This window comes from Bos indicus, chromosome 2 (assembly GCF_029378745.1).
Source record: "Bos indicus isolate NIAB-ARS_2022 breed Sahiwal x Tharparkar chromosome 2, NIAB-ARS_B.indTharparkar_mat_pri_1.0, whole genome shotgun sequence".
In the NCBI taxonomy this organism is placed as follows: domain Eukaryota; kingdom Metazoa; phylum Chordata; class Mammalia; order Artiodactyla; family Bovidae; genus Bos; species Bos indicus.
Window position 1 is genome coordinate 5,920,691 of NC_091761.1, and position 23,727 is coordinate 5,944,417.

At 39.5% G+C, this 23,727-nt stretch overlaps 1 protein-coding gene across 11 annotated transcripts in view; it reads left to right on the plus strand.

Moving 5' to 3' along the window:
• The window catches only part of HIBCH (3-hydroxyisobutyryl-CoA hydrolase), a 152,255-nt gene that overhangs the window by 43,121 nt on the left and 85,407 nt on the right, over positions 1–23,727 (plus strand). For all 11 annotated transcript variants that reach the window (XM_070802166.1, XM_070802175.1, XM_019969456.2 and 8 more), the window contains one exon: positions 1,823–1,875. In XM_070802166.1, the coding sequence (XP_070658267.1) occupies positions 1,823–1,875 (53 nt within the window). The remainder of the gene's footprint in view (positions 1–1,822; positions 1,876–23,727) is intronic.

Consider the following 23,727-nt stretch of genomic DNA (forward strand, 5'->3'; position numbering starts at 1 on the left):
ATTGTATTAGTTTTGCCAAATATCGAAATGAATCTGCCACAGGTATACCTGTGTTCCCCATCCTGAACCCTCCTCCCTCCTCCCTCCCCAGTACCCTCCCTCTGGGTCATCCCAGTGCACCAGCCCCAAGCATCCAGTATTGTGCATCGAACCTGGACTGGCGACTCGTTTCATACATGATATTATACATGTTTCAATGCCATTCTCCCAAATCTCCCCACCCTCTCCCTCTCCCACAGGGTCCATAAGACTGATCTATACATCAGTGTCTCTTTTGCTGTCTTGTACACAGGGTTATTGTTACCATCTTTCTAAATTCCATATATATGCGTTAGTATACTGTATTGGTGTTCTTCTTTCTGGCTTACTTCACTCTGTATAATAGGTTCCAGTTTCATCCATCTCATTAGAACTGATTCAAATGTATTCTTTTTAATAGCTGAGTAGTACTCCATTGTGTATATGTGCCACAGCTCTCTTATCCATTCATCTGCTGATGGGCATCTAGGTTGCTTCCATGTCCTGGCTATTATAAACAGTGCTGCAATGAACATTGGGGTACACGTGTCTCTTTCCCTTCTGGTTTCCTCAGTGTGTATGCCCAGCAGTGGGATTGCTGGATCATAAGGCAGTTCTATTTCCAGTTTTTTAAGGAATCTCCACACTGTTCTCCATAGTGGCTGTACTAGTTTGCATTCCCACCAACAGTGTAAGAGAGTTCCCTTTTCTCCACATTTATTGCTTGTAGACTTTTGGATCGCAGCCATTCTGACTGGCGTGAAATGGTACCTCATAGTGGTTTTGATTTGCATTTCTCTGATAATAAGTGATGTTGAGCATCTTTTCATGTGTTTGTTAGCCATCTGTATGTCTTCTTTGAAGAAATGTCTATTTAGTTCTTTGGCCCATTTTTTGATTGGGTCATTTATTTTTCTGGAGTTGAGCTGTAGGAGTTGCTTGTATATTTTTGAGATTAGTTGTTTGTCTGTTGCTTCATTTGCTATTATTTTCTCCCATTCTGAAGGCTGCCTTTTCACCTTGATAATAGTTTCCTTTGTTGTGCAGAAGCTTTTAATTTTAATTAGGTCCCATTTGTTTATTTTTGCTTTTATTTCCAATATTCTGGGAGGTGGGTCATAGAGGATCCTGCTGTGATGTATGTCGGAGAGTGTTTTGCCTATGTTCTCCTCTAGGAGTTTTATAGTTTCTGGTCTTACGTTGAGATCTTTAATCCATTTTGAGTTTATTTTTGTGTATGGTGCTAGAAAGTGTTCTAGTTTCATTCTTTTACAAGTGGTTGACCAGTTTTCCCAGCACCACTTGTTAAAGAGATTGTCTTTAATCCATTGTATATTCTTGCCTTCTTTGTCAAAGATAAGGTGTCCATATGTGCGTGGATTTATCTGTGGGCTTTCTATTTTGTTCCATTGATCGATATTTCTGTCTTTGTGCCAGTACCATACTGTCTTGATAACTGTGGCTTTGTAATAGAGCCTGAAGTCAGGTAGGTTGATTCCTCCAGTTCCATTCTTCTTTCTCAAGATAGCTTTGGCTATTCGAGGTTTTTTGTATTTCCATACAAATTGTGAAATTATTTGTTCTAGCTCTGTGAAGAATACTGTTGGTAGCTTGATAGGGATTGCATTGAATCTATAAATTGCTTTGGGTAGTATACTCTGAATTGATGTTTTAAAAAACATGTTTGTATTAAAAGCTGTATATTTAGTCTACTTGATATTTCACAGTTCATTTAACTTGTGATTTTTGGAAAAAGCAAATGTGTTTTAAACATTGTGACTAATTACAACTCCATTTCTTTTAGATTCTTGCCAGAAACCATATATTGCACTTATTCATGGAATTACAATGGGTGGGGTAAGTAGCCTGCTCACTCTCATCATTGTTGTGTGAGTGGTATAAAAAAAAGTTGATTATTAAATAGAAGTGAGATGATGAATGTAATAAAATAGGACTTGTTGAAACAAAATCATATTTGGAGCCTTGCAGGTTTGGGGTGTAATATTTGCTTTTCTCAGAAGACTATGTTATATGCTATTTCTGCTTCATCAATTAGTAAGTTTTTTAAGCTAACAAATGGGCTTCCCTGATAGCTCATTTGGTAAAGAATCTACCTGCAATGCAGGAGACCCCTGTTTGATTCTTGGGTCAGGAAGATCCACTGGAGAAGAGATGGGCTACCCACTCCAGTATTCTTGAGCTTCCCTTGTGGCTCAGCTGGTAAAGGGTCCACCTGCAATGTGGGAGACCTGGGTTCGATCCCTGGTTTGGGAAGATCCCTTGGAGAAGGGAAAGGCTGTCCACTCCAGAATTCTGGCCTAGAGAATTCTATGGACTGTATAGTCCATGGGGTCGCAAAGAATGGGACACAACTGAGTAACTTTCACTTCACTTTAGCTGACAAAAATGATTGAGTCTTTTTTCTTTTGTAGAGCCCTTTTTCTACTTACAAGTGAACTGATTGCTTTCACCAGTTTCATGAAAGAAACTGGAATATTGAGGTCTTTTTAGACTCTGTATAGGATGTGGTTACCTAAATTATATGTACTTCACAAAATTTCACCTTAGTGAAAGTGTGTGGATACTCTGTAAAGTTCTCTGAAAGTACATTTCTGTCAATTGAAAAACCTTGTAATAACACAGATGCAAAATAAATAAGTCTTAGATGTCACTAGCCTTGAACAACTTTATAAGGAGTTGGAGAAAACATGAAATAATTACAGAAGAACTGTTCAAATGTATGACACTGACAAAGACAAACTTTTAAAGTGAGAGATCACAGTGGGTCTTTATGGCAGGAAAAGATAGGATTTAAGAAGGTAGTACGAAGCTGAAGGGTGAAATTTCAGTGTTTGAACTTGTTAAGTGTTTCAAAGATTTTGTCAGTGAGAAAAGTCTCCCTTCTTCTAGGAAGACCACACCCTAGATGAGGTCTCTTGGGCACTTGGAATTGCTTAGATTTTTAAAAAAAAAATTATTTTTTTTGAAGCATAGTTGAAGTGTACTGTGTTAATTTCTGCTGTACAGCAGAGTGATTCAGTTACACATATATGTACATTCTTTTTCATGTTCTTTTCCATTATGGTTTATCACTGGATGTTGAGTATAGTTACTGTGCTATACAGTAGAACCTTTTTGTATATCCATTCTGCATGTAATAGTTTGCATCTGCTAGTTACAAACTCCCTATCCATTGGAATTGCTTAGATTCTGCACATGATTTTGGAAAAGGGCTTCTACATCTTTGTTAGTGGTGGGTATTAAGCCTGAGTTGATTGTGCCTTTTTTGTCAATGAAGTGTTACCATGGGAAAAATGAGAAGTCTCTGAAAGAATTCTGCAGAACAAGGGGAAGGAGCTTAATTGGAAGCACTGAAGAAAGAGCCCCCTGTGAATGTGAAATGAACTAGGAAAAAATGAAAACAAACAAAACACCATTGGGCATACTTAATAACGTGTAAAATGATGTGGCTTCAATAAAATAGGAAAGATAGTCTGTAAGGAGACGACAGGCTCAGATGCAAGGGCAGCAGTTTACACAGGGGAACAGCTAACATAAGGAAGGCTGACTGGAAACTAAGACACAATAGCAGAACCTGACACTCCACTTTGAAGGCCATAGATTAGGAGTCGAATTTAACATTACAGATATGAAGTTGTGTCTGTGGAGGACAAACTTAACAAGCTCTCACCAAGAAAGGACAAGGATAAGAATGATGAGAACAAATGTTGTGAGGTAATGAAAATGAAAGAAAGATACTGGGAACCCAACAAAGAAATGACAACTATTCAGTGGAAAGTAAATCAAACAAATGGTCATATATAATTAAAGATTACTTTCTTTACCATAATCAAAAACAACAGCAAACCCCTCTTAAACCTAAGATATGTATAATCAAAGAAAAACAGCTTCAGGTTAAAAAAAAAAAAAAAACCTGTGAAAAGAGATCCACATGTAGATAAAAACTCAGGTAAGGTTTTTAGAATTGTATACTTTAGGAAACAGTGCAGGTGTTCAGGCCAAACACTGCTGCTGATGCCTGGGTTCTTAGTGTATCAGTTCAGTTCAGTCACTCAGTCGTGTCCGACTCTTTGCAACCCCATGAATCACAGCACGCCAGGCCTCCCTGTCCATCACCAACTCCCAGAGTTTACTCAGACTCACGTCCATCGAGTTAGTGATGCCATCCAGCCATCTCATCCTCTGTCGTCCCCTTCTCCTCCTGCCCCCAATCCCTCCCAGCATCAGAGTCTTTTCCAATGAGTCAACTCTTCGCAAGAGGTGGCCAAAGTACTGGAGTTTCAGCTTTAGCATCATTCCTTCCAAAGAAATCCCTGGGCTGATCTCCTTCAGAATGGACTGGTTGGATCTCCTTGCAGAGTACATCACGTGAAATGCTGGGCAGGATGAATCACAAGCTGGAATCAAGATTGTGGGGAGAAATATCAATAACCTCAGATATGCAGATGATACCACTGTAATGGCAGAAAGTGAAGAGGATCTAAAGAGCTTCCTGATGAAGGTGAAAAAGGAGAGTGAAATAGCTGGCTTAAAACTCAATATTCAAAAAATGAAGATCATGGCAACGAGTCCTATTACTTCATGGCAAATAGATGGGGGAAAGTGGAAACAGTGACAGTTTTGATTTTCTTGGGCTCCAAAATCACTGCAGACCGTGACTGCAGCCACAAAGTTAAAAGACACTTGGCTCCTTGGAAGAAAAGGTATGACAAGCCTAGACAGCATATTAAAAAGCAGAGATATCACTTTGCTAACAAAGGTCTGTATAGTCAAAGCTATGGTTTTTCCAGTAGTCATATGTAGAGGTGAGAGTTGGACCATACAGAAGGCCAAGTTTCTAAGAACTGATGTCTTCAAACTGTGGTGCTGGAGAAGTTTCTTGAGAATTCCTTGGATAGCAAGGTGATCAAACCAGTCAATCCTAAAGGAAATCAACCCTAAATACTCACTGGAAGGACTGAAGCTGAAGCTTCAATGTTTAGGCTACCTGATGGAAAGAGCCATCTCACTGGAAAAGACCCTGATACTGGGAAAGACTGAAGAGAGGAGAAGGGGACGACAGAGGACGAGACGATTGGATGGCATTACTGAGTCAGTGGACATGAGTTTTGAGCAAACTCCGGGAGATAGTGAAGGACAAGAAAGCCTGGCGTGCTGCTGTCCATGGGTTTGCAAAGAGTTGAACATAACTTAGCAGCTGAACAACAGCAACATATTGTCAGCCCTGCGCCTTTAAGACAAACTAACAAAATCATGTCTTTTCTTCCATCAGTTCGCCAACTACAGTGCCCCCATATGTACTCTACATATAATTCATCCTTAATAAAGACTGAAGTTCTACCCTATCTTTTTAAAGTCTTAAATACCACTGTGGTTTGATGTGATTTCTTTCTTCATTGACTTGGTGCATTCAAACTTTACTGCAAATATGGCATTTATTCTTGTTGTCAGTTATTATGAAATGTGCTTAAGTATGTTAGATGGTTTATAAAGGCAACAACTACTTTTTAACGTTTCCATAGCAACTAGTGAATGCACAGTAAGTATTTAACAAATTATTTATTGAAAATTCTACTTTAGATAATAAACATCTTGTAGCCTTTGAAAGAGTAAAATTTACAGACTGGACACGAAGCAGTTCTTGTAATGGGATTTTGTATGTATCTTGGTTTTGAAAGCTAACTGTTGTATTTTTTCACATTTCAAATAATGTCAAATTATTTAATCTTTGATTTTGGTTGAAAATAATAATACACACAGAGTTAAAATCATGCCAAGGAAATAAACTAGGTATGAAAAGTTGCATTGAAAGGACATTCTGTTATTCTTAACATGGCAGTGTTCTCAAAATAAAATTACATTAGAAGCCCTCCAGCCTGGTCACACTTTGGAGCTTACCTGTAACTGACTGGTGGGGGTCCTTACTCTGGTACTACATGGCTTACTAACATCAGACATCGTGTTTGTATACCCAGAGAAATATGAAGCTGAAAGCCTTGCTCTGTGGTCCACTTTTCCATCAGTTAGTGATAAAAAGGTCATTGGCACCCTGCCTGCTGCCTGACCTGCACTGAACCAAACACGCGTGCAGTGTTCTCTGTCTGTTCTGGTCTCTGCATCTTTCTGGCTAGCTGAATTCTGAGATGGAATCTGAAAGCTGGTTGAGGACTCTTGTTTTTCTGTTGTTCCTTCTGGCTATGCTTTTTCTTGAAGGCTAACTTTTCATGTCTCATTTACAAACCTTGCTTAACCTAAGACTCAGTGAACTTTAACTTTTGAAAATGTAACCCCCTAGATCTGTGGCTCTCAACTTTGGCTGCCTTTTAGAATCACCTGAGAGATTTTCAGAAACCCCAGTGCCCAGGCTTTACTTACCTCCCAGAACCATTAATCAGATATTGGAGCAGGTCTGAGGCATTTTTAAAGCTCTCTGGTAATTCCAACGTGAAGCATAAGGTAATGAACTGCTGATCTACTAGTGATTCCTAACTAGTAGTCCAGTGTTAGCTGTGGACCCTTTTCAAAATTCCCCGAAGCCAGTGGTTCTTACAAGTTGCTGCTGTTGCTGTTTAGTTGCTCAGTGCTGTCCAACTCTTTTGCAACCCCATGGACTGTAGCCCACCAGGCTCCTCTGTCCATAGGAATTTCCAGGCAAGAATACTGGAGTGGGTTGCCATTTCCTTCTCCAGGGGATCTTCTCGACCCAGGGATTGAACCCTTGTCTCTTGCACTGGCAGGCAGATTCTTCTTTTTTTTTTTAAATTTATTTATTTTTGACTGGACGATAATTGCTTTACAATATTCTTTTGGTTTCTGCCATATATCAACATGAATCAGTCATGGATATATATTTGTCTCCTCCTTCTTGAACCTCTCTCCCACGTCCTGCCCCATCTCCCCACCCTCCCAGGTTGTCACAGAGCACCAGATTTGAGCTCCCTGTGTCATATAGCAAATTTACACTGGCTATCTAATTTTACATATGGCAATGTATATGTTTCAGTGCTACTCTTTGAGTTCATCCCACCCTCTCCTTCCCTTCTGTGTCCACAAGTTTGTTCTCTATGTCTGTATCTCTATTGCTGCCCTGCAGATAGGTTCATCAGTACCGTCTTTCTAGATTTGCATTCCCACCAACAATACAAGAGTGTTCCTCCTCACCTTCTCCAGCGTTTATTGTTGATTTTTTGATGATGGCTATTCTGACTGTGTGAGGTGAAACCTTATTGTAGTTTGACTTGCATTTCTCCAGTAATGAGTGATGTTGAGCATCTTTTCATGTGTTTATAAGCCATCTGTTTGTCTTTGGAGAAATGTCTGTTTAGGTCTTCTGGCAGGTGGATTCTTTACCACTTGAATCAAAACCCAAGGACTTGTTAAAAGGTAGGTCTCCCATTCCAAATTCCAGTTTAGTCAGTTTGAAGGTTGGGCTGAGAATTTGCATTTCTAGAAGTCCCAGACGCTGCTGCTGGTGACAGGGAGCGTGCCTCACTTTTGGAGCTGCTGCCTTAAAGTGTTGAGAGCTCATGGTTTTTATGCAAAAGGCCTTTTTATTTTCAGAATTTTTAGTAGAATGTTAGTATTATATGTAGTTGTTTTATGGATATGTTTTAAATCCTAATGTAAAAGCATGAGAATAAGATAGGGAAAATGTAGCTTTGAAAAAAAGGTGGCTAAAAAAACAAAAAAAGAAAAAAAGGTGGCTAAATAGTTTTGTCTCTGTCTTTATCTTGATTCTGATCAATAAATTGTTTCCTGTAAGAACGAATTATAAAAACTTGAACAGTCCAAAAGATGGCTCCATAGTGCTTGATTTTTATTTTTTTCTTTTTACTGTAGAAAAAAAATTTTTTTTTTCAGTAAGGAGAATGACAGTTTTACAGTCTCTTAATGTTTACCATAAAGAGTAGAGGGGATGCGCTATGTGGAAGGGATGACTAAATTCTATTATGTTTCAGCTTTCAGAAATTCAAATGTTTATTTGATATTTTGATATGCAGTAAAATAAAATGTTTCTGAGTGGTTTTCCACTTGGTTAATCAAAACTATGTAAGATTATGTCTTTACAGTGTTTCTGAAATATACCAAATTATTCTGAATAGCAATTTGAAAGAATATTCTGTTTCCAGGAAGAAAGAATTTTAAGTTCCTTTACCTTTTATTTTAAATATCTAAAGTCATATTTTCTTAAGTTAATATATAACAGGAAGGCAAACTTGCTTTAAAATTAAAATTAATTTTAAGTATATATGCATGTATGCTAAGTCGCTTCAGTCGTGTCCAACTCTGTGTGACCCCATAGACGGCAGCCCACCAGGCTCCTCTGTCCCTGGGATTCTCTAGGCAAGAATACTGGAGTGGGTTGCCATTTCCTTCTCCACCAGTTCTATGCTACTGCTGCTGCTGGTGCTAAGTTGCTTCAGTCATGTTCGACTCTGTGCGACCCCATAGACAGCCTCCTACCAGGCTCCTCTGTCCCTGGGATTTAAGTATTTATATAGAAGAGAAAAAAAATCATTTTTATTTTGTATATGTAGTACTACCTGCATTTCCTTCCCAACTGAATTGAATATAAAGAACTTTTGATTCTTTCCTTTCTTTGTCCCTTTCTCCCTTCCTCCCTTTTCTCTTCCCACCAATGCACCAACTCAAAATATGTATACAATATGGTATTGTTTTTGTGTTTCTCAAAGTGTCCTAAAGATGCTGCCAGCAGAAGGGTTTGTGATCAATATAAATGGAAAATTAAGATTTCAAGGCATACTTTAGAAGGGGCATATTCTGATGAATAGACAAGAAGTGGGAACTGGGTTGGAAGCACTAAGCATATACAGTCTCCGAAAGACTTTCTGGGCCACAAACCAGACACATGGAAAACTGACTAGTGCTCAGTTAAGTGGGACCTGCTGAGTCAGATTAAGTTGAGCCACTGATTAATGTCACTGAGACATGTTCTTGTGAAAAGAATGAATAGTCTCACAGACTGAATTAGCTTGATGTACTGCAAGGGTCTGTAAGACATAAGACATCTTTGTTCTGTTTTATTTATTTATTTCTTCTTGCATTGCTTTAAAAAAATAAATTTATTTTAATTGGAGGTTAATTACATTGGAGGTTTTGCCATACATTGACATGAATCAGCCATGGGTGTACATGTGTTCCCCATCCTGAACCCCCCTCCCACCTCCCTCTTCATCTCATCCCTCAGGGTCATCCCAGTGCACCAGCCCTGAGCACCCTGTCTCATGCATTGAACCTGGACTGGCGATTCATTGCACGTATGATAATATACATGTTTCAATGCCATTCTCCCAAATCATCCCACCCTCGCCCTCTCCCACAGAGTCCAAAAGTCTGTTCTTTATATCTGTGTCTCTTTTGCTGTCTCCTGTATAGGGTCATTGTTATCATCTTTCTAAATTCCATATATATGCATTAATATACTATATTGGTGTTTTTCTTTCTGACTTACTTCACTCTGTATAATAGGCTCCAGTTTCATCTGCCTCATTGGAACTGATTGAAATGTATTCTTTTTAATGGCTGAGTAATATTCCATTGTGTATATGTACCACAGCTTTCTTATCCATTTGTCTGCTGATGGACATCTGGGTTGCTTCCATGTCCTGGCTATTATAAACAGTGCTGCGATGAACATTGGGGTACAGGTGTCTCTTTCAGTTCTGGTTTCCTCGGTGTGTATGCCCAGCAGTGGGATTGCTGGGTTGTATGGCAGTTCTGTTTCCAGGTTTTTAAGGAATGTCCCCTGTTCTCCATAGTGGCTGTACTAGTTTGTATTCCTACCAACAGTGTAAGAGGGTTCCTTTTTCTACACACCCTCTCCAGCATTTATTGTTTGAGAACTTTTTGATAGCAGCCATTCTAACCGGTGTGAGATGGTACCTCATTGTGGTTTTGATTTGCATTTCTCTGATAATAAGTGATGTTGAGCATCTTTTCATGTGTTTGTTAGCCATCTGTATGTCTTCTTTATTAACTATGTTAAAGAAGATTTTTAAAGGAGCTTTTAACTTTGGTACACCTCTCCCCCCATGCCATTTAAATATCTTGATTAAAAAACATTATTGTAATACTCTTTAATACACATTAAAGAGTACATTGTAGTATGATGAGACCAGTGAGACTTTCACAGGCCATGCCACTTTTAAATGAGAAACCATCCAAGAAGCTTTCAAAAGATCAGATATTAAGTCACTAACACAGCCTGGAAAATACCCTAAATTTACATTTTAGCCATTTCAGTTGTTTATGCTTGAGACTTTCATTGTGAAGGTTGTAGTCCACCAACCAAAGAATGTTCTTTTTCATGCAATAAAGATAGAAAGGGCTATGCATAGAAAATCAATCGTGTATTTGCTCCTGCACACCATTCATTAGTGATGTTTTGTTTGAAGACTAACTGAGAGGCCTAGCCATGTTACAAAAAAAGAGTTTAGAGTGACCAACCTTCCTCCAGTGAAATAAAAATCATAATAATTCTTACAACTAGAATGAGGTGTGATTGATAGGTAAATTGCAACTCAAGTATGTAACTTGATGATATATAAATACATTGTGAAAGGAATATATTACGAAAGGATCCTCTGATTTTATTCATCTTATAACTTTTGTCTTTTTTGGTTGTGTATTTTAAACAATGTCTTCATATTTTCCCCACTGCCGAGTCCTGGCAACCTCAATTCAAGGCTCTGAGTATACTTTATATTCAAGGCTCTGAATCATACTTTTTGTTTTAGTTGTTCCACAAAATAAGTGATATTATCCAGTATTTGTCTTTCCCCTCTGAATTATTTCACTTAGCATAACACCCTCCAGGTTCATCTGTATGTATCCTGCAAATGGCAGGATTTCCTTTTTTAAGATTGAATGATATTTTGTATTTTATATATATGTAATTTATACTGTGTGTATATTACATAATTACTGTATATAATATGCTATATATTCATATTATATATGTGTGTGAATATACACACACACACCACATTTTCTTTATCCATTTATCTATGGACAGACACATAGGTTGTTTCATGTCTTGACTATTGTGAATAATGCTGCAGCGAACATGGGAGTACAGATAACTCTTCAAGACAATAACTTCATTTTCTTTAGGTATATACCCAGAAGTGGAATTTCTAGATAATATGGTTCAGTTCAGTTCAGTTGCTCAGTCGGGTCTGACTCTTTGTGACCCCACGAACCGCAGCACGCCAGGCCTCCCTGTCCATCACCAACTCCCGGAGTCCACCCTGCTTTTAATTTCTTGAAGAACCTCCATACTATATTACAAAGGGGCTGTACCATTTTTCATTCCCACCAACAGTACAAGTATTCCCTTTTCTCCACATTCTTGCTAGTGTTCATCATTTGTCTCTTTAATGATAGACATCCTAACAGGTGTGAGGTGAAACCTCATTGTGGTATTATTAACAGATGTTGAATACCTTTTCGTGTACCTGTTGGCTATTTTATATATCTTCTTTGGAGTAATGTTCAGGTCTTGTGCCCACTTTTCAATTGGATTTTTTTTTTTTTTTGCTATTGAGTTGTGTGAATTTTTTGTATACAGTTGCCCCTTTGTATCCACAGGGGATTGTTTCCAAGACAATGCCCCCTCCCCTGTGCTATGGATACTAAAATCTATGGATGCTCACTGATGCATAGGTGGTTCAGTGGTAGAATTCTTGCTTGCCACATGGGGGGCCTGGGTTTGATTCCCAGCCCATGCAGCTTCAGTGTACCCTTTGGGTTCCCTGATGGCTCAGATGGTAATGAATCTGCCTTCAGTGTAGGAGACCCAGTTTCGATCCCTGGGTTGGGAAGATCCCCTAGAGAAGGGAATGGAAACCCACTTCAGTATGTTTGTCTGGAGAATTCCATGGACAGAGGAGCCTGGTGGGCTACAGTCTGTGGGATCACAGAGAGTCACAACTGAGTGGCTAGTCCCTCACATAAATGGCATAGTATTTGCATATAACCTATGCATATCTTCTTATAAACTTTAAATTATCTCTAGGTTACTTATCGGAGAAGGCAATGGCACCCCACTCCAGTACTCTTGCCTGGAAAATCCCATGGATGGAGAAGCCTGTTAGGCTGCAATCCATGGGGTCGCTAAGAGTCGGACACGACTGAGCGACTTCACTTTCCCTTTTCACTTTCATGCATTGGAGAAACAAATGGCAACCCACTCCAGTGTTCTTGCCTGGAGAATCCCAGGGACGGGAGCCTGGTGGGCTGCTGTCTATGGGGTCGCACAGAGTCGGACACGACTGAAGTGACTTAGCATAGCATAGGTTACTTATACCTAATATGATGTAAATGCTGTGTAAATACAATGTAAATAGTTGCTGTTGTACAGCAAAATTCAAATTTTGGTTTTTGGAAATTTTTGAAAATTTTCCTTCCAGATATTTTCAATTCAGTTGGTTGAATCTGCAGGTTTGGAGAGTTAAGTGTATTCTGGATATTAACCCCTTATCAGTTATATGACATTTCTCCCATTTCAGATGGTAGATGATTTCAGGTCTCCATTCTAGTCTTTAATCCATTTTAAGCTGATTTTTGTGTATGGTGTGAGGGATTTAGTTTCATTTTTTCCCATGTGGCTAGTTTCATTTTTTCCCATTCCAGTTTTCACATATTGTGTGGCTTTATTAATATTTATAGGCTCACTTTGCCTTTTTTTTTTTTTTTTTTTTTGAGTGGGGTTCCATTGATTTTTTTATGCCAATACCATAGTGTTTGGATGACTGTAGCTTTGTAATATGATTTGAAGTCAGAAAGTATCATCCTTCCAGCTTTTGTTTTTCTTTCTCAAGATTGCTTTGGCTGTTTGGGGTCTTTTGTGGTTTCATACAATTTTTAAGATTATTCTATTTCTGTGAAAAATGCCAATGGAATTTTAAGAGATTATGTTAAATCTGTAGCTGCTTTGGGTATATGGACATCTAAACAACGTTAATTCTTTCAATTCATGAGCACAGAATATCTTTCCATAATATGTGTCTTCTGCAGTTTCCTTCATCAGTGTCTTATAGTTGTGCATATGCAGCTCTTTCACCTCCTTGGTTAAATTTATTCTTAGGTATTTTTTTTGTTGATGCAGTTGTAAATGGGAGTGTTTTTAGGTTCTTTTTCTGAAAGTTATTTGTGTACAGAAACACAACTGACTTTTGTGTATTGATTTTGTATTCTGAATTTATTTACTAGTTTAAACAGTTTTTTGGTGGCATCTTTAGGATTTTCTATATATAAGATCATGTCATCTTCAGAGATAGTTTTACTTCCTTTCTGCTTTAGATCCTTTTATTTCTTTTTCTTGCTATTCTTTGGAACTCTGCATTCAGATGTTTATATCTTTCCTTTTCTCCTTTACTTTTCGCTTCTCTTCTTTTCACAGCTATATGTAAGACCTCCCCAGACAGCCATTTTGCTTTTTTGCATTTCTTTTCCATGGGGATGGTCTTGATCCCTGTCTCCTGTACAATGTCATGAACCTCATTCCATAGTTCATCAGGCACTCTATCTATCAGATCTAGGCCCTTAAATCTATTTCTCACTTCCACTGTATAATCATAAGGGATTTGATTTAGGTCATACCTGAATGGTCTAGTGGTTTTCCCTACTTTCTTCAATTTAAGTCTGAATTTGGCAATAAGGAGTTCATGGTCTGAGCCACAGTCAGCTCCTGGTCTTGTTTTTGCTGACTGTATAGAGCTTCTCCATCTTTGGCTGCAAAGAATAAAATCAATCTGATTTCGATGTTGACCATCTGATGATGTCCATGTATAGAGTCTTCTCTTGTGTTGTTGGAAGAGAGTGTTTGTTATGACCAGTGCATTTTCTTGGCAAAACTCTATTAGTCTTTGCCCTGCTTCATTCCGTATTCCAAGGCCAAATGTGCCTGTTACTCCAGGTGTTTCTTGACTTCCTACTTTTGCATTCCAGTCCCCTATAATGAAAAGGACATCTTTTTTAGGTGTTAGTTCTAAAAGGTCTTGTAGGTCTTCATAGAACCGTTCAACTTCAGCTTCTTCAGCGTTACTGGTTGGGGCATAGACTTGGATTACTATGGTATTGAATGGTTTGCCTTGGAAATGAACAGAGATCATTCTGTCATTTTTGAGATTGCATCCAAGTACTGCATTTCAGACTCTTTTGTTGACCATAATGGCTACTCCATTTCTTCTGAGGGATTCCTACCCGCAGTAGTAGATATAATGGTCATCTGAGTTAAATTCACCCATTCCAGTCCATTTCAGTTCGCTGATTCCTAGAATGTTGACATTCACTCTCGCCATCTCTTGTTTGACCACTTCCAATTTGCCTTGATTCATGAACCTGACATTCCAGGTTCCTATGCAATATTGCTCTTTACAGCATGGGACCTTGCTTCTATCACCAGTCACATCCACAGCTGGGTATTCTTTTTGCTTTGGCTCCATCCCTTCATTGTTTCTGGAGTTATTTCTCCACTGATCTCCAGTAGCATATTGGGCACCTACTGACCTGGGGAGTTTCTCTTTCAGTATCCTATCATTTTGCCTTTTCCTACTGTTCATGGGGTTCTCAAGGCAAGAATACTGAAGTGGTTTGCCATTCCCTTCTCCAGTGGACCACATTTTGTCTGATCTCTCCACCATGACCCGCCCGTCTTGGGTTGCCCCATGGGCATGGCTTAGTTTCATCTTGACTAATTGCTTGGACTAGACTTTCTATGGTGAATAAAAGTGGTGAGAGTGGGCATCCTTATCTTACTCCTGATCATTAGAGGAAAAGCTTTCAGCTTTTCACTGTTGAGTATGATATTAGCTGTGGGCTTGTCATATATGGACTTTATTATGTTGAGGTACATTTCATCTACATTTAACTTGTTGAGGGTTTTTATTGTAAAAGAATGTCAAATTTTATCAAATGCTTTTTCTGTATCTATTGAGATGATCATGTGATTTTTATCCTTCATTTTGTTAATGTTGTACATCCTGTTGATTGCATATGTTGAGCCATTCTTGCATCTCGGGAATAAATCCTACTTGATCATTATATATGGTTCTTTTATTGTTGAATTTGGTTTCCTGATATTTTGTTTTTCACGTGTGTGTTCATCAGGAATATTGTTCTGTAATATCCTTTTCTTATAGTGTTTTTGTCTAATAAGAATAATAGACATTTTTATTGCTAAGCCTGTTTGTGTGGATCAAGGTTACCTGATCTCAGAACATGAATCTGAGACAAGTATGCATTGAACTCTGGTATGATGGAACTAGACTTGAATATGCAAGGATAAAGGGATCAGTCAGAGGCTAAAGGAAGGTATTGCAGTGCAGTTGCCCTGGGAAGTAAAAAGAACTGTATTGACAGGCAAAGTTGTCTTATAGAGAAAACAATAAAGTATATTAAGAGAGGGAGAATAATCAGACAAAAAAGGATATGGGGAATTCCCTCCTGGTCCAGTGGTTAAGACTAGGTGCATTCACTGCCAGGACCCGTGTTTGATCCCTGCTCAGGGAACTAAGATCCCACAAGCTTCATGGCATGGCCAAAAAAAGAGAAAAAGAGCCTCTTTAAAGAATAAAGATTGGTAACATGGCAGGATCTATAAAAGGAAGAATAGAGAGGAAATTTTCGTTGGGTTTCTAAGTGTTTAGAATAAATTATACATTCATTTTCATTTGTGTTCACTAATGAAATTTTTTCAAAGGGGTGGAGATCTTTTTCTTCATAGAGAGGGTTAGGTTCCTACCCTTCCCCCATAGCATTCTATCTACTTATATTTTGTTCTGCTCTTTGAGGAAAGAGTAAAGATTGCTTTTATTTGCAGAATTTCTCATAATAGATTTTTAGGGTTATCTCATTTCTCGGCAAACCTTTTTCATAGGTAAGCATGGGGTTCTGTTTTTCAAGATATGATGGATTACCGTCTAACAAATGTTTCTCCAACATTTAACCCCATGTCACCCATTGTCTGTCTTATTAGATAGGGCCTTTTAGCCTGTCCTTCCCTCTACTGTTTTCACCCTAGCTTTTAGCCCAGACGTATCTAGTACAGAATTGGGGAGTGCTTCCATTTACTAAGCAGGAACTTGGCTTTACTGCTTGCCCTCTGCTCAATCCCTATCCTCACTTTTAGGTATTGATTTCTGGGAAGTAGGACTTTTAACTTTCCAAGAGTGTGGGTATTCTTGGCAACTTTCATAGACTTGCAGATTCTCAGATCTACAGAGAATTCTTTTCCTTTTTCCTTGGCCATTTCCTGTGGTCCTACTGGTCAGGATTTTGGTTCATTTCCTTTTTAACTGTGAAAGTGTTAGTCACTTAGTCGTGTCCGACTCTTTGCGACACCATGGACTGTAGCCTGCCAGGATCCTCTGTCCATGGGACTCTCCAGGCAAGAATACTAGAGTGAGTTGCCATTCCCTTTCTCCAGGGGATCTTCCTGACCCAGGGATCGAACCCTTTTCTCCCACATTTTGGGCAGACTCTTTTCCATCTGAGCCATCAGGGAAGCATACTAGGTTCTTGGTCAAGTGGCATACAAGGTCTTGGTCTGTGCCATTCTCATCCTGCCTCTATTTTACCCCCACTGTGCTGAGTTGGATGATTTGTGGTCTAGAGGGCTTTGTGCCTTATTGATGCTTCAGATTATTTCACAGAGAAGAAAGGGGTAGGGGAGCTCCACTTGCCCATAAAACGAGCTCATTCTCCTGATATATGCACACAAGAGGTTTAAGACTAACTAGAGGTTCATTTTGATTTTAGCCATAATATGAGGTAGCAAAAGTTACTGGATGTACTGGTGAGGTTCTGGGGATAAGATAGTGAGCAGGATAAATCTGTTTTCTTTCCTTATGGAGATTACTGTCTTGTGAGGCGAGTATACGGTGGTCTGGAAATACATGAGTCCCAGCCTTAACTGTGTATATATGTGCAAGCACTTTAGTAATGGGGATGGTGTAGGGAAAGGATACTGGAGGAAGTTTTATTTAAGCTGAGACTTAAAGAAAAATCAACCAGGAACAAACAAGTTGGGATAGTGGACAAATGTGATATAGTTGTTGCAGGTGTGTTAAAGAGGTTGATGGAGTATAGAAGATACTGTGTGAGAAGACAAGATTAATAGTATATGTGAAGCTGAGAAGATTCATGTTTGGGAAAAGTTAAATGTGCCTAGATTTGAGATTGTGGAGGAGAAAGTGGTTCAGATCTTTGGTTAGAGAGGAAAGCAAGAAGCCGGGTCAGTCCTCTTATATAAGATATATTAAGTTGTTTATCCTGATATCAAGAGGGAAAGCCATTTTTATTTCTTGTGGGAAGAACAGGTGTAGGGGGCATGGGTAGGTTCGGATGTAAAGAGATTATTCAGGAAGCTATTGCAGGGATCCAGGTGAGTGATTGTGGTGATGTTGAGCTAAGGAAGAGATAATGAAGGGGGAGAAAATTAGGTTTAAGGGAGATACTTAGGAGGAGACTTGTGGGATTCAGTAATGTATTAGGTGTGAGAGATAACGGAAAGATAGAGGCAAGGATTAATCCCAGATTTTTAGACTGGGCAGTGGGATGAACAATGGACTATTTAAGATGTGGGAGGAAGTATGGCTATGAAAAGAAGAGAAGTGAAAAGCAAAGGAGAAAAGGAAAGACATAAGCATCTGAATGCAGAGTTCCAAAGAATAGCAAGAAGAGATAAGAAAGCCTTCTTCAGTGATCAATGCATAAAAATAGAGGAAAACAACAGAATGGGAAAGACTAGAGATCTCTTCAAGGAAATTAGAGATACCAAGGGAACATTTCATGTAAAGATGGGCTCGATAAAGGACAGAAATGGTATGGACCTAACAGAAGCAGAAGATATTAGGAGGAGGTGGCAAGAATACACAGAAGAACTGTACAAAAAAGATCTTAATGACCCAGATAATCACGATGGTGTGATCACTGACCTAGAGCCAGACATCCTGGAATGTGAAGTCAAGTGGGCCTTAGAAAGCATCACTACGAACAAAGCTAGTGGAGGTGATGGAATTCCAGTGGAGCTGTTCCAAATCCTGAAAGATGATGCTGTGAAAGTGCTGCACTCAATATGCCAGCAAATTTAGAAAACTCAGCAGTGGCCACAGGACTGGAAAAGGTCAGTTTTCATTCCAATCCCAAAGAAAGGCAATGCCAAAGAATGCTCAAACTACTGCACGATTGCACTCACCTCACATGCTAGTAAAGTAATGCTCAAAATTCTCCAAGCCAGGCTTCAGCAATATGTGAACGGTGAACTTCCTGATGTTCAAGCTGGTTTTAGAAAAGGCAGAAGAACCAGAGATCAAATTGCCAACATCCGCTGGATCATGGCAAAAGCAAGAGAGTTCCAGAAAAACATCTATTTCTGCTTTATTGACTATGCCAAAACCTTTGACTGTGTGGATCACAAGAAACTGTGGAAAATTCTGAAAGAGATGGGAATACCAGACCACCTTATCTGCCTCTTGAGAAATCTGTATGGAGGTCAGGAAGCAACAGTTAGAACTGGACATGGAACAACAGACTGGTTGCAATTAGGAAAAGGAGTACATCAAGGCTGTATATTGTCACCCTGCCTATTTAACTTATATGCAGAGTACATCATGAGAAATGGTGGACTGGAAGAAACACAAGCTGGAATCAAGATTGCCAGGAGAAATATCAATAACCTCAGATATACAGATGACACCACCCTTATGGCAGAAAGTGCAGAGGAACTAAAAAGCCTCTTGATGAAAGTGAAAGTGGAGAGTGAAAATGTTGGCTTAAAGCTCAACATTCAGAAAACTAAGATCATGGCATCCGGTCCCATCATTCATGGGAAATAGATGGGGAAACAGTGTCAGACTTTATTTTTGGGGCTCCAAAATCACTGCAGATGGTGACTTCAGCCATGAAATTAAAAGACGCTTACTCCTTGGAAGGAAAGTTATGACCAACCTAGACAGCATATTGAAAAGCAGAGACATTACTTTGCCAACAAAGGTTCGTCTAGTCAACGCTATGGTTTTTCCAGTGGTCATGTATGGATGTGAGAGTTGGACTGTGAAGAAGGCTGAGCGCTGAAGAATTGATGCTTTTGAGCTGTGGTGTTGGAGAAGACTCGAGAGTCCCTTGGACTGCAAGGAGATCCACCCAGTCCATTCTGAAGGAGAACAGCCCTGGGTGTTCTTTGGAAGGAATGATGCTAAAGCTGAAACTCCAGTACTTCGGCCACCTCATGAGAAGAGTTGACTCATTGGAAAAGACTCTGATGCTGGGAGGGATTGGGGGCAAGAGGAGAAGGGGATGACAGAGGATGAGATGGCTGGATGGCATCACTGAACTCGATGGACGTGAGTCTGGGTGAACTCTGGGAGTTGGTGATGGATAGGGAGGCCTGGTGTGCTGCAATTCATGAAGTCGCAAAGAGTTGGACACGACTGAGTGACTGATCTGATCTGATGGCGGGGGAGTGGATTGGAGAGAGAGTAAAGGGAGATGAATTTAATTTGGGCCTTGTTAGGTGTGAAATGGCTTGTGGGCTTATCCATGTCGGAGTATGTTGTCTGAACAGCAGTGTTTCCTCAGTTCTGTAGGTCTGGAGCTCAGGGTGAAATGCCTGTGGGCTTATCCGTGTGGGAGTATGTTGTCTGAACAGCAGTGTTTCATCAGTTCTGCAGGTCTGGAGCTCAGGGTGCTGCCTAGGTAGGAAGTGTAACTTGAGGATTCAGGCACAGTATGCTTCATGATGTATGCTTCTGCAACGTGAATTAAGTCATAAGTGATTGGTAATGGGAAAATGATATTCAGTTCAGTTCAGTTGCTCAGTCGTGTCTGACTCTCTGCGACCCCACGAATCGCAGCATGCCAGGCCTCCCTGTCCAATCACCAACTCCTGGAGTTTACTCAAACTCATGTCCATTGAGTCGGTGATGCCATCCAGCCATCTCATCCTCTGTCGTCCCCTTCTCCTCCTGCTCCCAATCCCTCCCAGCATCAGGGTCTTTTCCAATGAGTCAACTCTTCACATGAGGTGGCCAAAGTATTGGAGTTTCAGCTTCAACATCAGTCCTTCCAGTGAACACCCAGGACTGATCTCCTTTAGGATGGACTGGTTGGATCTCCTTGCAGTCCAAGGGACTCTCAAGAGTCTTCTCCAACACCACAGTTCAAAAGCATCAATTCTTTGGCACTCAGCTTTCTTCACAGTCCATTCTCACATCCATACATGACCACTGGAAAAACCATAGCCTTGACTAGATATACCTTTATTGGGAAAGTAATGTCTCTGCTTTTTAATATGCCATCTAGGTTGGTCATAACTTTCCTCCCAAGGAAAGTTCATGGCTTTTAAGTTCATGGCTGCAGTCACCATCTGCAGTGATTTTGGAGCCCCCCAAAATAAAGTCAGCCACTGTTTCCACTGTTTCCCCATCTATTTCCCATAGGATAATGCAAAAATTAGATTGGTTCAAGTGCAATTTTCTTTTTTTTTCCTAGGCAAGGAGAGATAGGATATGGCAGTAGATATATAATCATCTAGTGGAGCTTCCCTGGTGGTTTAGATGGTAAAGAACCTGTCTGCAATGCGGGAGACCCGGGTTTGATCCCTGGGGCAGGGCAGATCCCCTGGAGAAGGAAGTGGCAACCCATTGCAATAGTCTTGCCTGGAGAATTCCTCAGACAGAGGAGCCTGGTGGGCTACAGTCCATAGGGTCTCAAAGAGTCGGACATGACTTAGCAACCAACACTTCATTTCAGACAGGAAAAGAGCACTTAAGTAACTCAGTCATTACACTGTGAATATAAGTTTTCTTGTCTGTATTTTAAGAAAATTAAAAAAAAAAACAAACCCACAGAAACAAATGCCTGTAGCTGGGGGCGGGGCGGACCTCCTCCATTAGGCGAACTCCCAACTCCTGGCACTTGGTGTTTAATGGCAGTCCCACTGGCTCATAGCTACGCTTCAACCAGTGTCACAGTATCTTCTAGGCCCGCTCTGATTAAAGTATTGTCATTCTTTCTACTTAATTTTTGTGCATTTTAAATTTTGCTGTGGCATTCTTTATTCATATTGAGCTGGCAGTCCTAATCAAGTCCCTGGGACCATTTAGACTTTCTATTAGCACTCAGATTACAAAGCTGCATAGGTTTTAGGCAGACTGCTGAAACTATTTTTCTTATAAGATCTGTCCAGTTCTGTAGAGCCTGAGGATTTTTTCAGGAACTTATATTATAGCAGAGATACTTGTATTGAAAATTTGTCAGTAGAAAAGATTGTGCAAGGAAATGTGACGAAATAGAGTGAGAGCCAAAATAAATCCAGAATGGAATACAAAAGTTTATTGGCCAGAGGCAGAACAAGGAGCCTATAAAAGACATTGAAAAAAGGGAGCCCAGAAGATTGGGCAAACCAGAAGGATGGACTTGTCCTGGAAACCTTCATGTTGGTTTCTCTACCCCCAGAAACCTTTGATAATGTGCTTTGTGGCAGAGAACCATATTCCAGGTTCATTTGGTAAATTTCATTCACCAGACTTAGAAATCAGCTGTTTTTCCGAGGATGGATAGCCATAATATTCTTCTTCGTTGGTGTTTAGTCACCAAGTCGTGTCCAGCTCTTTTGCAACCCCATGGACTGCAGCCTGCCAGGCTCCTGTGCCCTGGGATTTCCCAGGCACAAATACTGGAGTGGGTTGCCATGTCCTTCTCCAGGAAGATACCCTGCATTGCAGGCAGATTCTTTACCACTGAGCCACCAGGCTGGCCCCAGTAATAGCCTAGGCACTCGTTAAGTTTGTAACTGTTTTCTAGGCTTTTTTGAAGAGGACTTAGAATGTGTTTTGTTTTTAAGAGAAAACAGATCCTAAATTGAATACTTCCTATGCAAATTTAGATTCTTATTCCTTTGATATTTGTATCTTTCTTCCCGTATATGTTGAATATCTTGTTTTTTAAAAAAGTAACATTTATATGGCTGTGCACCTGAAACTGTCACAACATGGTTAGCCAGCTATACTCCCAATATAAAATAAAAAGTAAAAATAACATTGTGACAAATTTGCTTTGTCCTAATGTGTGTAATAGTTTCAGAATAACAATAGCAACATTATTATGAAGAATAGTCACTTGAGATAATTGCTATCTTTGCCCTATACCAATTTATTTTAGTAACTTAGCTTTTTCATATTTTCCCAGAGTATTTGATTCTCATGAAACAATTATTTATTTATGACTGTTATTTGGTAAACTCTGAACTCAAAAGATCAGAGAGGTGAAAGTCGCTCAGTCATGTCCAACTCTTTGCGACCCCATGGATTATACAGTCCATGGAATTCTCCAGGCCAGAATACTGGAGTTACTTTTCCCTTCTTCTCCAAGGGATCTTCCCAACCTAGGGATCGAATGCAGGTCTCCTGCATTGTGGGTGGATTCTTTACCAGCTGAGCCACAAGGGAAGCCCAAGAATACCGGAGTGAGTAGCCTTATCCCTTCTCTAGGGGATCTTCCCAACCCAGGAATTGAACCCAGGTCTCATGCCTTACATGCAGATTGTTTACCGACTGAGCTATCAGGGAAGCCCTGTATCAGGCATATCAGAGAGTAGCTTTCAGGATGCTAATTAATATGGATATTAGTTAATGTTTTATGGAGTTAATAGAAATCTTTGGTAAATTTGAGGTCTATTAAGAGTTCCTCTATTATAATAACCCTTCTTGTTTGAATATATGATATAAGGCAGTGGTTTCTTAGAGCCTCTCTTTTTAAGCATCTATTAAATATATAGGGGCTTCTCTGGTGGCTCAGACAATGAAGAATCTCCCTGGAATGCAGGAGACCTGAGTTTGACCCCTGGGTGGAAAAGATCCTCTGGAGGAGGAAATGGCAACCCACTCCAGTATTCTTGCCTGGAGAATCCCATGGACAGAAGAGCCTTGCAGGCTACAGTCCATGCAGTCACAAATACAGATGTTTAAATATAATATGTGATAATGTTATATTGGGAGAATGTGATTATTGAGGTAAAAACCTTGAGTATGAATTTAGGAGGTGTGTGTAAGAGTTATTTCTAATTTATGTTTTAAAGTATGATGTACCAAAATTCATATTTTACTCACTGGCTTTTTTATTGTGACATAATTGATGTATAATTAGTTTTAGGTGTACAACATAATAGTTTGATGTACGTATATGTTGTAAAACAATGTTAATACTCATCACTGCACATACTTGAAAAGTTTTTTTCTTATGATGAAGACTTTTAAGATTTATTCTCTTAACAACTTTCACATCTCTGTTTTTCATTTAAAGCAGAACTGTACCTTCAAGGATGTTAGACTGTTAATTCATAAATAAGTTAAATATTTCTACCTCAATTATTTGTTTCTATTGAATATGTTTTGTCTAAACATAGCATGAACTATGTGCATCCAAAGCAGAATAAAAAAATGTGTCTGGTGCTAATCTCTGTAGTCTATCAGTATACATCAATGTTACATCGTCATTATGTTAATACCACTAATATGCAGTATTAGCCTGTTAATGTGAGAAGTGTCACACATTAATATTAATGTGAGAAGTGTCACACAATAAAATGTCATTGTTTTTACTGTGTAGGCTGCTAATTTAAAGCATGTGGACCTGAGATGCATTATGAAACTTATGATACTTATA